At 38.8% G+C, this 15,490-nt stretch overlaps 1 protein-coding gene across 2 annotated transcripts in view; it reads left to right on the top strand.

Annotated features, from left to right (window-relative positions):
- The window catches only part of LOC135480263 (E3 ubiquitin-protein ligase COP1-like), a 36,310-nt gene that overhangs the window by 12,945 nt on the left and 7,875 nt on the right, over nt 1–15,490 (top strand). The window contains exons 3-13 of one of the 2 annotated variants that reach the window (XM_064760053.1): nt 5,722–5,819; nt 7,441–7,505; nt 8,317–8,433; nt 8,635–8,703; nt 9,628–9,687; nt 10,998–11,045; nt 12,043–12,129; nt 13,355–13,463; nt 14,303–14,435; nt 14,714–14,774; nt 15,294–15,376. In XM_064760053.1, coding sequence (XP_064616123.1) covers nt 5,722–5,819; nt 7,441–7,505; nt 8,317–8,433; nt 8,635–8,703; nt 9,628–9,687; nt 10,998–11,045; nt 12,043–12,129; nt 13,355–13,463; nt 14,303–14,435; nt 14,714–14,774; nt 15,294–15,376 — 930 coding nt within the window. Of the gene's footprint in view, nt 1–5,721; nt 5,820–7,440; nt 7,506–8,316; nt 8,434–8,634; nt 8,704–9,627; nt 9,688–10,997; nt 11,046–12,042; nt 12,142–13,354; nt 13,464–14,302; nt 14,436–14,713; nt 14,775–15,293; nt 15,377–15,490 lie in introns of both variants that reach the window. The other variant, XM_064760052.1, reaches the window with a different exon arrangement.

Raw genomic sequence — 15,490 nt, 5'->3', positions numbered from 1 at the left:
TATTCTGATTGTATATTACCTATATATACCCACGTGTATAATTAGCTGTTGTTTACATGATCAATGTTTGTTGTACAATGTAAAACCCCAAGCACACAGACACACACCTACATATACATGTATACTTAGTACTGTCTACACATGACACGAGCTCCTATGTGCATCGTTGCTCTTATACTTGACAAAGGAAGATCACACTCAAAACAGGGGCAAACAAATGTCATCAGCTACAAAAAATGTGTCAGATGATGCGTTGGGAGAGACAAAATGGTACAGATAACTGAGGTGCTTATTCAGTTGAGATAAATAAGCTGCAGATTTTCTGAAGCCATTCTCAGCACGTCAGCTCTTTCTTGGTAGCTGATCTGAGTGACCGACAGCCTGCCGAAATCTCTGTTCAATGAAGACACTGGCATCAAACCTTCAGGTTGAGTGAAAAACTTTCATCTAGACACATGTATAAACAGTTCTAATCACCACCCAGTTAGTTTTGTTTTAATTTAAATTAAAATAAAGTCAGGGTGATTAGCCTTTAGTGAATTTGTTTACATCGCCCAGCGTGATAAACTTTGACAGTTAAGATGTAAAACTGAAATGACAAGTATTTTCAGCACTCTTGTGTTGAGGAGGCTGATTCGGTACCGCAGACGTGTATGTGTTCACAAAGCGTGCCTGTGCTGCCCACGATTAGTATGCGCATGCCACATCAGCGTTTCTTACACTATGGACTATCCTAAAAGTGTGGCAGAGATCAGCCCCTGTCCAGGAGTGCAAACATGTGAGAGTGTGATAGCATGCCTCAAACTGGAAGGACTGAGCATAATGTTATTACGTTGTTCTCATGAAGTGTCCGTTGTATACTACCATCAAATATTCAGTCCATCCAAACAGTTTTGTTTCTTTGTTTAGATTAGTACCCAGCCTGCACCAGCGGTATACATGTATCCGATTTAAATGAAACTTCGCGTTATCCATTTGGCACAGGGATTAACATGACATCGCCAACTATCACAGGTGAACGGTTTAGTTAAAAACAACACTTCAGACACAGTTAAATAATCAGCAGCGTGGACAGATTTTGGAATTGTTCACTTTAAAATAATCTTTGAATATTTATTTATTTATTTATTTGATTGGTGTTTTACACCCTACTCAAGAATATTTCACTTATACGACGGCTGCCAGCATTGTGGCAGGAGAAAACCGGGCAGAGCCTGGGGGAAACCCACGACCGTCCGCAGATTTAATCTTTGAAGAACGATTAAACCTGTGATGTATTTCCATTAGTAGACTAGCATACGTGTAGGATTTAGCAAATATAGGATGTGCATATTTATGAATGGATAATAGTACATAATGATTAAAGGAGCAGTCATCAAAAAGGCCAGGGCCCAGTTTCACAAAAATGTCGTACGTGTATGATAATTGCGCATTTAGCACAATGGTACGGCAGTAGAGAGGTACAAAATATTGTATGACAAAGGCACCATAAAAAAATGTTGTATGCTGCTTTTTGAAACTGGACCCTCATAGCTACTGCATGTATGTACACGTGTGTACTTTCTTCTAATTTAGAACAAATTGTCTTCATTTCTCGTAAAGGGATGTTATCTGCTGTCACATGTTTATGTAGCTATGTTAAGTAGATACAAAGTACACATTTCTTGTTGTGGCTGCTACACATGTGTGCGCATGTTTGGAGTAGTACCACACTTCCCAGGGCAGTGCAGAAGCTAGTAAAACATACCACAAACATTTGCTCTTTATCTAAGAACTGATGTGACTTTCCTGTGTGGAGAAAACAAAAACAAGCATGACAACAAGCTTGTCATATTTTACTTGTTTGCATTTGTCAAATGTACTGTAAGGTTCCTTCATTTCTGTGTGTACATGTGCACTGAAGGCTTTTCAAAAATGTGCAGTCTACATAATTACTTTTTTTTTTTTTAAGCAGCAGAAGAAAAGTTTTAACTTCAATAGTGGATTTTCCATCTGTGATATTACACCAGTAAAATGACAACATTTTGTGAATGACTTGGTGGCATTCATGAAATTTAACGTGCACAGTGCTTGTACTTGTATGCAAAAGAAGTGTAAGCATCTGAAACATTTCCTTCAATGATGTATCTGGTAAGCACATTTTTTATGTTTGGCATTTTAAGGTATATCAGAATTTCAGCAGAAATTTTAGTAAAATACATAAAGCATACCTCTTCAAATTAACCTTCCTATCTACATGCCGACCAGTTCGTTAGCGTGCCAGCGTAGTGTAATGACCCAGGAGCCTCTCACCAATGTGGTTTCTGTGAGTTCAAGTCCAACTCATGCTGGCTTCCTCTCCGCCCGTACATGGGAAGGTCTGCCAGCAACCTGCAGATGGTCATGGGTTTCCCCCGTCCTCTGCTCAGTTTCCTCCTACTATAAGGCTGGATATGCGTGAAATATTCTTGAGTAAGGCATCTAACGCCAATCAAATAAATAAATGAATATCTACATGTCCTAATTCTTCCCCCGGTTCAAATACTATGGCAACCGTCTTGAAACATTCTAAAAGAACTAAGGGGTGTAGAGAATTAATCTGCACAGGTTATTGAAGCATTCAGCATTAGTAATACAAACAGATCATTTTTGGTTTCATTTTGGTAATAATTGTACACATACATGTAAATTGCGCCGAAAAGTGTGCTTCGGAGGTTGGAAAGGTTGAAGATTTACAGTGTACACAAAAGATCTCCGCACAGAATCGTCCATTGAGTTATAAACTGAACTCTTAAAAGTTAAGGAGCACATATTTCTTTTTCTGAAGCAGCAGGAAATATCAATTTGAAGTATTCTGATACAATTTTAATGTATGTGTGGGTTTGTGACAAAAACGGATGTGGCTTGGAGGGACTGCATTATCCTTTAATAAAACTTGATCTGTCTGTAAGTAGTGAACAAAGCCTTGGAATGTGCCGTCGCATTTCTCTCTTTAAACTAGATTATCCCCCCATTGATTCAGTCCCGGGACCTTTGTTTGTTCCACGACTCTTCTGTGTGCTCTTCACTTCCGCACCACAGACAGTTTTGTTGTCGCCACTTTTCAGGGCTTCTGTCCCCCAGGCCTGTTGTATGTGGCACCCCCAGTCCTGATCATCCACAGTTTCAGCTTTCTGCATGGGAATCCCATGCCACGGAGGAAGTAAAATGGCCATTTAATACCGGAAATAATCTTTTTTTTCTGTTTTTTCTTTTCTGTTTTTTCTTTTATTTTTTTAACATTTTTTTTGTTAAAGGTAACTTTAAGATGAGTTGTCTGTTTACTTTCACATTCAAAGTTTTTGTTGGCTTGAATCTCTTTCCCAGGACCCCATTTTTCCTATTGCTTTTTTTTTTGTTTTTCTTTTCTTGGTTTTTTGTTTTCTTAAGATCTATATAAAGTAAGTTTGTTTAGGTTACATTGCATTTAAATTTATTTTTTGTTCCAAAAACTTTTCCAGGGATAATTTTAGGTGTCTTACCATGAACACATTTAAGGACATAAAATCTGGCGTGTGAAGAGTGTAATATTGGCCCATTCATGAACAAGCAAATTGTCCTCTATGACCTAGCTCACTACGACCTGTTCCCCCGTACTCTGCCCACAAAACCTTCAATCACTCTTACATGTACAAGTAGGCTGAAGCCTCTTCGCCCCCACCCAAACCCACTCACCCAAGTGTAACCCCCACCTGACCCCATTCACAAGCACCTGTCTGTGTCAAGTTTCCACAGCCACACCACCACAGACATGTGCGCTGTCCTCATAGGTAGTTTGAGGTATTCACTTCTGGGGTTTTGTGACCCCCTCTTGAAAATATTGGGATGTATAGCGATCGCTTTTCCTGTGTTTTTTTTTTTTCTAGTGAAAAAAAAAGAAGTTAAAAAGATTGTGCCAATAACAGTAAATTTCCTAGTCTCGGTTTTGTGCTTTTGTCAAGGTATTTCCTGTACCCTCGTTATTTGGAAGACATAAGATCTGGAGTTAAGATTCCCTAGGTGGGATGTGTGGGGTGGAGATGGGGTTACAAGTCTGAACCTGAGCACACCCAACTAACAGAGCCCCTGCCACTAGGCAGTAGGCACCCCTGTCTCTCTCACCCTCCCTCTCACCGTCTCTACTGGGGTCTACTTAGCCCTTTGCTGTAGATAATAAATGTTTGCACTTGCGGTTTCCGGTGTTAAATAAGGCCAGACAGATGGAGGTGTTTGTTTTAAGGCTCCAGCTTTGTCCTTCCTGTGTGAGTGATGCGGGATATTTGGTCTTCCTGGACTGTTACACAAGCCCTGGCTTCCTTGTCTTGTCCATACTGTCTGCTGCACATGTAAGACTAGGCTACTCAGCCACTTCCCTTTCCTCTGTCCCCAGGGCACGTGTCCTATCATCCTGTTACCCAATGATCAGTCCATGCGAGAAAAAAACACAGCCAATTCCACAGACACTGATTTCTCGTTCTTTCTGCACACTCACATAAAGGGAACTTTGATCATCTACAAATTCAATTTTCCACATACTGTACATGTAACAAATATTTACAGTCTGTTTTAGGCTTTCAGGCCCTTAGAGATCACTGTGATGAACTCAGGTGCATTTAACTTAAGTGTGTTATTTCAGATCTTCAAATTTGGGGTGTGCTGTCACGCCCACAACGCTGAATACAACCCTGAGACAGGGTCTAAGAGAGCTTTATACAAGACACCTGCCAAAATGAAAAATCTGGGGATGAGGTTTAGGTGTGCAAATGACTCGCACATATCTGCTCATAAACAAAGATGCTGGCTTGTAGTTAATTTAAGTATATATATATATGTACATGTACTCCTAGCCAAAAAAGACTATGTCCTTTGATATTATGAAGAGCTTACATGCATTATTGTGACATAGTATTCTTACATATGAAGGTGATTATGATGAGCTAATCAGCTGTAGCTTCCCCCCAAAAAACATAAATACCTGTGAGCACAGCATACCTGTAAATTATCTAGCAAATTTAATAAAGGTTGACTTGTTACTTTTTAAAAACCAAATGGTCTAGGATGTAACTGCAGGTAAGCTTTGGGTCTTGGATGAATTGTTCAGTTGTAACTATTGCCCCCCATGTTCTGTCTTGTAGATTTGATAAATTCCTGATATGTTAAATTTGCTTTAGAAACCATTTCTTTGCCACATTCACTTCTGTTCAGTTTATTTTGGGCCCTCAAGATGCTAGATGTGCATGTGACCAAGCATTGGTGATGTTTTAGCCAGAAACAACCCAAACTGTTCAGTTTATGCTGGGCCCCCAAGATGCTGGATGTACATGTGGCCAAGCCTCGGTGATGTTTTTGCCACAAATACATTAACATCATCTCAACACAGACAACATGGCCAGACAGCAAGTCTGCCTTATTAGCAGAAATTTTCTTACGTTTAAAATTCAGTTTTTGTATAGTCATATGTATTAAAGTTAGTTATAAATATTCTTGAGTACAGCGTAAAACACCAATCAAATAAAAATAAATAAATAAATATTTTTACCTGAAAAGCCCACTGACATTTTGGAATCAGTGTTTATCTGCAAGACTTTGCGGGCCTGTTAGTGATATACATGTGTCAGTTTGATGAGAGTTTATGTTAATTGCTGAAAGTTTAAGACTGAAAATTGTGACATTGGGACACACACAGTCATGCATTAATCCACACTGGTTTAAATCTCTTTTTAGTTACAAATGTATCAAGCAGAGCTTGGAGCAGGCAAACCGCTGTCCAAAGTGTAACTTTGTGGTGGAGAGTGCAGAAGACATCTTTCCAAACTTTACATGTGAGTATATATAAATTCAGCTGTAACAGAAATCCCATTCCACCCATAAAGCTCACCATCACATGTACACGTGAAGAATTAAACCAATGCGGTCGCTGTGAGTTCAAGTTCAGCTCATGGTGGCTTCCTCTCCAGCCGTAAGTGGGAAGGTCTGCTAGCAACCTGCAGACTGTCATAGGTTTCCCCCGTGTTCTGCCCGGTTTCCTCCCACCATAATGCTGGCTTCCCTCAAATAAATAAGTCAAATGCCATAGTTGTTAGACAGAGGTACACGTAGGTGTTTACATGCACTGAGAGTCCTGATGATTGTCATGCCCTTATGGAACTGAATTTAGCTGGGAAGGTTTCCAGTATGTACTCATCTGTTTCCAGGAAGGGTTTTCAGTGCATCAGAAAGTCCTGATTGTTTATATTTGTGTTTAATATGTGTGTAAACATAGATGTAGTTCAGACCAGCCCAGTTGTGAACAGGCCTTTTTGCTGTTTTTTGTAAAGTTGATTATGAAAATGCAATAACCATTTTAAATGATCACTAAAAAAAGTGTTTCTCACCCAGAAAAGAATGTTGTAATGTAGGTTGGGAGTTTTGCGGTTTTAAGAGTGAACAAAAACCAGAAAGTTTCCCACAGAACACTCAGTGGGAGACTAATTTCACATCTCTTTATGTTGCGGCTCATTTCCTTTTGCTCCTCTTCTTCGTCTTTATAAACATTTGCTGAGTTAATTTTGTGTTATTGTGGTACACAATGTTTTTGTCATTGCTGTGTTGACTTGTGCATTGTTACGTGTCTGCAACAGGTGACTGACATTGAACTGTAATGAATGTACGTCTGCCCTCTGTTATCAAACGAGTGTGGATCCATTACAGTGGATGAATTAAGTCAGACTGCTGAGTCCAGGTATTTTCTAAATCAGATTGGAGTAGAATGCAGTCTTAGGTCAGACACTGTAAGGTTGTAAGAGGAAAGTTTCTAAAAAAAACTCGGTGAATATTTGTAAGGTAGTGAACTTCGGATGAATGAGTTACTTGTAGGAGAGGCCTCCAGTCATGACAGGTAGGGCTCAGCCTTTGGTGTCTGACTATAAAAACATCCAGGTATCGTTATAATTATCGTTAAAGTGAGCATGGAAATGAGGTTGATTATAACGAGATGGTATGCAAGGAGGTCGTGATTATAGATGCAAGCTGATTGTTTATCATGGGTGGTGGAGTAACACCACACCTAGGCTGTGTATACAGAATGCGGCTCTGTTATACTGGAGCAGATGTTGCTGATGAGAATAAAACACACACCTGTACATAACTACAGACCTCTTCCTGTTCTCTCTGTTTGTTTGGGTTCTATTCACAACACGCATGAACAGTTACTGTATATTCTTTTGTGTTAAATGTGTACATACATGTATGCCTTGTTACCACTTGTTTTGAGTACACATGTACATGTTTGGAAAGTCATGTTTGGAGATATTACATGCAAGTACATGTCATTTTAGATTTATTCATCTGTTTGTTTTTTCTAATTTCAGGTTTTTTTTATATATGATTTTTAAATTTGAAAAAATGTCTGGTTTACATAAATTTTAATCCACAGGTTTTGTTTTTGTTTTTTGTACTTCACAGTAAATGAACTCATAATGAAATCCAGGGAAAAACTAAACGACAAACGAATCAGAGTTGAGCAACAGGTAAGACATGCATTATTAGTGATCAGCAAAAAAAAATTAGTAAACAGGCTTGTATACATGTGGTTGTCTTCTGCAGCTTTATTAACCTCTTGTATTTAAATAAAACATTTTTGTCCTCCAACATGGTCTCCAAGATATTGTTGAAAAATCGCTGATGTGGTTTTAAGCCATATTCATTCTTTCAGTCCTTTCTTCTTCCATCTGGATTTAAGTAATCATTAAAATACTAGAGTAAAGGGGTAACTGATGAGGATGTCAACATTTGTGTGTGATGAAAGTTAGATCTCAATTTCACAGGTGACAAAACGAACTACAGGTCTTCAGATTTTGTTAAAAGCGTTCCTGGTGTGGCTTGTCTCATAGCGCCTAGTGGCAGTCAGGTTTTCATGAGTCAGGATCTTGTCACCAATGAATCTGTGGTCTACATGGCCCAGCTCCATCTTTGTGTAATATGGTTTATGTTGCAGCAGTGTTCAGCATAAATGCCCTGACGTGTCACAAAAGTAGTTACAGTTTACCGTGTTTCACCTGAATTTTAGCATATTTCAAGTGACACATTTGCTTGATTCTGATTGGTTCATCCACCGTGTTTGACCATGTAGGAGTCTTTTTTTTTTTTGTGAAGTTTGATTAATTTTCCTCTCAGAAAAATCTTAAGTGTTAGCATCAGAGGTATCATTTTGAGGATTTTGTGTGCTTGTGGAAGTCCATGCACATATGAAACTTGTGGTGAAATACAATACTTGGTCTATCAGTGAAGTAATAGATTATTTGTTAACAATAAAAACAGCAGTTTTTTCTCTCTGTACAGAATGGCCCGTCCCATAACTCTGAAATGAAGCAATTGATCTTAGAAGACAACCTGGATCTCTCTCATGTCAATCAGATGTTAGAGCTCCTGGTGGCCAAGAAACAACAACTGGAGGCTGTAAGTCAGCACACTTCGTCCTACTCATGTCTTCTCACACAAGGGAATCGGTTTTACTTTATTTAAATTTCAAACTTCATTTTGCTGCTTGCTTCATTTTGTTTTGTAATGTAGTTTATAATAAAGCAACATGAAACCTCCTTTTAAATTCTGCTTCAGTCTTGATATTGATGTGTTTTAATTTTTTTTTTTTTTTTGCAGGACTCCAGAGCTGTACAGATGCAGATTTTAAAAGATTTTCTCCAACAGGTCCGAGTGAAAAAGAAAGAGGTATACATTTTTTTTTTTTCAGCTTTTTTACACATCAAAAGAACAATCCAAAAAATCCAATGGCCATATGTACTTTGCCTAAATTACAAGGTATTCATGTATATTCCCAGGAGCCAAGTGAAGGTGTGATCAAGTAAATATGACCACATGTTGAGTACAATACTCTAAATCAGTTGTAAACCAATGTAAAATTTAGGTTGAATTTTAGTCTAATCAGGGTGTCCTTGAGACCGCTGACATTTCTGAACTGTGAATCAGGTTACAGATTTGACCAGTCATAATTTGTATTGTTGCAATCAGGTCATCCGAAAGTCCCAGACATAAATATGTTCAGTCCTTTTTGCCAATGAATGTAAAAAAAAAAATCAAAATGTACCATGTGACCTGTCCAAAATATGTGTGAACTGTTTTTCATGACATTTACTATAACATCGGCGCCTGAAAAAAGTTTCACTAAAAGTTGTTGGAAAGTTGTTAAAAAGAATGATGGAGAAAGTTGAGGAGTTGAGCGTTTTTAAACCTCCTGAAGTTCCTGAACTAAATGATCTCATTTGCGTCTTAAACATGTCAAAACAGTTAATGTCAACAAAACTTGCCTAACATTTTTGGCCAGTCACATGATACAGTTGCACTGGTTTTACCTTAGTCAATAAGAAAAAAAGTTTGAACTTTAAACTCCCCTATTACTTTTATTGAGATTAAAGGATAATGACAAAAGATGGGTGTTTTGAGATCCATCTATTAACCTCTAACCAAGAAGATAGTGTGGTCAGAGTCAACTCTCAGTAGTTGTTATTTACAGGACACGCTACATTGGGTGGCTTCACCCAGCCTTGAACCCAGTTATCTTTACTTCGCAATCATTGTACATGATGTTGTACATGATGTTGACTGCATAATGTTTTTTTTTTTGTATGCCGCCAGCAATTAGACAGGTTAAAAGAAGAAGTTAATCAGATTGAAGATGATATAGACAGGGTTGAGGTGAGTTCATTTGTTTACCCTGAAGCATTGTGTAAAGTTCAAATGAAACTATATATAAATGACAGCAATTCTGAGCAGAATGTTTCCCACCTGAAATAACTCCGGCCTAAGCTGGGAAGTCTGTTGTTATTCATGCCTTTGTGATGACATTTTGTGGGCCAACTGATGACATTTGGTGGGCCAACTGATAACATATTACACATGTATTGCCAGGGAACAGTTATTTCGACGTAGACCCAAGTAGCTGTTGTGCAGAAAAACATACTTCATTGTCAGTGTATTTCTCAGGCATGATGTTGTTAATGCCTGTCTGAATTAGCCAAGGATCTCGGCTAATCTTTTTACATGGGGGTTAGGTGTAGACCACAGGCGAGGAGTCTCCCAGGGTAGAATATTGGTGTTTAATAACAGCTTAGCGCGGAGAAACTCAGCGCAACACAAATCCGTGCAAAATGAACCAGTGCATGCATTAACCGAGCAAAACTCCATTACAGTATGTTCACCAAGACAATTTCTGTTGCTCTGCCAATTTTTGGCCCCTTTTTTAGCCTTGAAGACCAGTAAAACCAAGATGTGGCTTACACTCACATGCTGTATGGACATCATCACCTAATAAATCAGGTTGTTTCTCCCCGTGCGTGCGTGGTTGACCTTTCACAATGTCACTGTGTTTTGATCGGCTGGCTGTCAGTTTTGATGGACAGTAAGCCATGTGAATTCAAAGACATGAATTTGCAATTGATGGAAGGCTGTGGAGCAGAATGACGCACCCCACAGTTGGTGCGAACTGTCAAATTAAGGTTGCAATAAAAAAAATGGGCTTATCTTTTGGATCTATTTCATCCAGTTTCACGGAAAGGTCAACCACTGCTGCGTATGTGCACCTTGCTGACCCACATTTTTAAAAACATGGCGGTGCGTTGCAACCTGCTAAATATGAGCCTATTTTCGACTTTTACAGGAGAATGGTTAAAATTTACAGGAGAATGGTGATGTAAAGGCAAATAGCAATTGTGGCAAAATGTGCTTGAATATTTTGGCTTTCAGAATTGCTGTGCTTTATGTGTACTCAGGACGAATGTAACGTGCACGCATCAGGATTGAACAAGCAAGTAGCTCTTTGTAAGCATTATACGGCAATCAAGTCCACATAGCTCTTGGACTAAGGATGGCAAGCGGTCCCCGTGTGTCAGTATATATAAGCCACCCTTAGACTGAGGTTTTGGGCTATCTCTGAATATGATTTACTGAGTAAAGAAATAATTATTATGTTGTTTATGTTATAAAAGTTATTTGTGTTCAATTTTCAGACTGTTCAAAGAGAGCATTGTGGAAAATTCCCGGTGTGTAATAATATAGTAAGTATATTTATTTACAGCCATCAGATAGGTGAGGGGGTCTTCATATAGTCAACATGTGTGCTGTCTATGTTTGTCATGCATTTTGAATACAAACTTCTGTGTAGACTGATCCCATTATACTAGGTAACTTGCTGGTTAAATTTGCCAGAAATCAGAGCAGAAATATTGTTACATGTATGTATAGTCCATGTGAGATGCCTCTCACCAGCGACCTGACACATCTCCGTTACGTCTGTGTATAGTCCATGTGAGACGCCTCTCACCAGCGACCTGACACATCTCCGTTACGTCTGTGTATAGTCCATGTGAGATGCCTCTCACCAGCGACCTGACACATCTCCGTTACGTCTGTGTATAGTCCATGCGAGACGCCTCTCACCAGCGACCTGACACATCTCCATTACGTCTGTGTATAGTCCATGTGAGACGCCTCTCACCAGCGACCTGACACATCTCCGTTACGTCTGTGTATAGTCCATGTGAGACGCCTCTCACCAGCGACCTGACACATCTCCGTTACGTCTGTGTATAGTCCATGTGAGACGCCTCTCACCAGCGACCTGACACATCTCCTGACTTTCAGCAGTTGTTGAACTACCCTAATTCGTCACCCTTTTCAGTGCAATTTATGCAAGTTCTTAATTTATGTTTTGAGACAAAGCTTCATTGGTAAGATTGGCCAGTTTCAGGGCTTCACAAAGAGTATAATTTCATCAGTCCACACAGAATAATGCCCTCAGAATGTGCTGGAATAAACACCTTGCTAACATGTGAATAGGTTGAAGGTATACAGTAGCTTGAGGTAAATTTGAACCTTCTTCTGGTCATAGAGAAACCAGTAGCTTGCAAAACCAGTGAGACTCCCAACGCTGGCACAGATCTGTACAAACTCATATTGATGATTTATATCTGTCTTCAGTGTTACATGTATGGAGTGCCAGGACTTACACAAGCAGGAGAAGACTTATTTGTTATGTGTGTGGTTCTGTTGTAGCAATCGCCCATGGTAAATGGCTTAGACAGGACGTCTCCCTCCACCAGTGATGGCTCCAGTCAGGACGGGTTTAACGGCAGTAAGAGTGTGAGTACTCAGGTGTGTTAGTACAAACTGAAAATAGAAATCCATAATGCAGCAACAAGTTTGTTTTGTGTTTTATGTGCCAGATGACACCAAAAACTCAAAAAAAGGAATGAAAATACAACTGAAAATCCACCCTTTTATTTTGTACCGACTTGTGGTTTTTATGGTGTTTCCTATTTTTTTCAAAGAAAGGAAAAATTGCTGGGAAATGCCATATTTTCTCCAAGTCAGTTGCTATACAAGGACACACTGTCATGAAATGATGGAAAGAAAGTATGAATGAAAGTAAAATACATACCGTTATACTTGTAATACCCTGATACTGTCTAAATATAAGCCTGTGGAGCCATCTTTGAAGTTTTGAAGACAATTGAATGCATTTGATTTTGCTTACAAAATATGTAAAGAAGAGTGACTGACACTAATATTCCCCCATATGCATGTAGTTTACAGTCAAGCATTTGATGTTGCTTGCTTGCTTGTTTCTTTTGTTATGTGTACATGTATATCGATAAAGCACTGTAACATGTATGTCGATAAAGCCCTGTAACATGTATGTCTATATAAAGCACTGTAACGTGTATATCGATAAAGCCCTGTAACATGTATATGGATAAAGCACTGTAACATGTATATCGATAAAGCACTGCAACATGTATGTCAATAAAGCCCTGTAACATGTATATCGATAAAGTACTGTAACATGTATATCGATAAAGCCCTGTAACATGTATGTCTATATAAAGCACTGTAACGTGTATATCGATAAAGCACTGTAACATGTATGTCGATAAAGCCCTGTAACATGTATGTCGATAAAGCCCTGTAAAATGTATATCAATAAAACACTCTAACATGTATGTCAATAAATCCCTGTAACATGTATGTCAATAAAGCCCTGTAACATGTATATCGATAAAGTACTGTAACATGTATATCGATAAAGCCCTGTAACATGTATGTCTATATAAAGCACTGTAACGTGTATATCGATAAAGCACTGTAACATGTATGTCGATAAAGCACTGTAACGTGTGTCGATAAAGCACTGTAACATGTGTGTCGATTAAAACACTGTAACGTGTGTTGATAAAGGACTGCAACATGTAAATCGATAAAACACTGTAACATTCATGCACTGAGTAGGAATTAATAAGCTTACAGTAGGTTTAGGGATGTTAGGCTCAAGAACATTGCTGATACAATATGTTATTCTCACCCACAGACTGGTAAGCCCTGGCTACAGACAATGGCAGCACGGAGGAAGAAAGTCAGCCAGCACTTTGAAGACTTAGAGCAGTGTTACCTTACAACACGAAAAGAGGGGCCAGCAGGTAAAGTGGGATGTCTGCCTGATTATGACACATGTCATGGGTATGGGCAAGAGTGAAATAACACTTAGACCGTATAGTCCAGTGTGCAAGAGTGAAATAACACTCAGAGGGTATAGCCCAGTGTACTAGAGTGAAGTAACACTCAGACAGTATAGTCTGGTGTGCAAGAGTGAAATAACACTCAGACGGTATAGTCCAGTGTGCAAGAGTGAAATAACACTCAGAGGGTATAGCCCAGTGTACTAGAGTGAAGTAACACTCAGACAGTATAGTCTGGTGTGCAAGAGTGAAATAACACCCAGACAGTATAGTCTGGTGTGCAAGAGTGAAATAACACCCAGACAGTATAGTCTGGTGTGCAAGAGTGATATAACACTCAGACGGTATAGTCTGGTGTCAAGAGTGAAATAACACTCAGACAGTATAGTCTGGTGTGCAAGAGTGAAATAACACCCAGACAGTATAGTCTGGTGTGCAAGAGTGAAATAACACTCAGGGTATAGTCTGGAGTGCAAGAGTGAAATATTACATGGAGACTGAATTTATTCCATACGGGAGCAAGAGTGAAATATTACATGGAGACTGAATTTATTCCATATGGGAGCAAGAGTGAAATAATGAACACAGTTAAGTGTATATTTTTTTTACACTTTCCTAACCAGGTAATGAAATGCTCCAAATACATTTTACCTACAACTTTGAAGACTAAAACAAAAAAGCCTTTTTCATGGCAAAAGTTAACCTTTCATGAAAATAATAAGTAACAGTTTGGTCTGTGATGTCCAAAGTAAAACTATAGTTTTTTGAATGAAGTTGTTTTTGTTTTTCGTTTGTTCCAGAAGAGGGCCAGCCTGATGGGTTTGAGAGGTTTACAGAAAGTCTATCCAAGTTCACCCGCTTTAGCAACTTCCGACCGTTAGCAACTCTCAGTTACGCTAGTGATATTTATAATGGCTCTAGTATTGTTTCCAGGTATGTTAGCATTTGCTGGTGTTTGCTGACTTTAGGTGCAAACATGTAGGTGTTATGTTGCCCAGGTGTCTTGATATGTAACTTTCATTTAGAGTATGACATTGCAAATTCCTGTATGGAGAAACACTGATATAACATTTTCAGCTGTAAAGTTTTAGTGGGAAATTGGTGCAAGTCTTTGTACAAGCTTAAACTTTCATTTTAATATTTTATTAAACATTGTTTCAAATACACATGTTTTTTGACCTACCTCTGACCCATCCTGTTTTCTATTTCAGTATTGAGTTCGACAGAGACTGTGATTATTTTGCTATAGCAGGAGTTACGAAAAAAATAAAGGTGAGTTTAATGCTTCGGAGCATTCACTTCAAATGGAATTGATCTGATTTTTACCAAAGAACTATTTTACATGGTTGCCATAGAAAAGAAGATTAGAAATTGAAAAAGTTGTAATTGTTGGTGCTGGGCACTGATAGGTTAGAGCAAGGAAACATAACTTGTCGGCGTCCTGTCGGTATAATGTGACTGAGCGGGGTGTCATGTCTGTTGTCTTTGGCGTGGTGCTTCAGTAGCGGCAGAATTTGGTGGCACAGATTTACCCTCCCTCAAAAAGACACAGTACTTTACACACACACACACACACCAAGTGACTCCTCGTTGTCTTATGACTTACAGGGTAAAAACCTAAGCATACGTACATAAAGTTTGTGTGGTTATTTTCTGGAATACAATAGCATTGGTGTGTAAAAAAAGGTAAATGGTTTCAGAAGATATTTTACAGTGACATAGGTTTTGATCCTACCAGATTTCCTGCAACACAAATACTTGCTGTTATATGTATTGTATTGATGGTTGCAGGTATTTGAATATGATACAGTGATAAAAGACGCTGTAGACATCCATTATCCAGCCAATGAGATGGTGTGTAACTCGAAAATAAGGTAAGTCTACCAAAAATCAGGAACAGGTGTCAGTCTACAATAACACAGCAGTGAAAAGTGAAGTATACATTGTTTCAAGAAAAAAAAAGATTATTTCTGAGGTACCATAGTTAA

The sequence above is a fragment of the Liolophura sinensis genome, chromosome 13 (genome assembly GCF_032854445.1).
Source record: "Liolophura sinensis isolate JHLJ2023 chromosome 13, CUHK_Ljap_v2, whole genome shotgun sequence".
NCBI classification, from domain to species: domain Eukaryota; kingdom Metazoa; phylum Mollusca; class Polyplacophora; order Chitonida; family Chitonidae; genus Liolophura; species Liolophura sinensis.
This window is presented reverse-complemented; position numbering and strand designations above follow the sequence as displayed.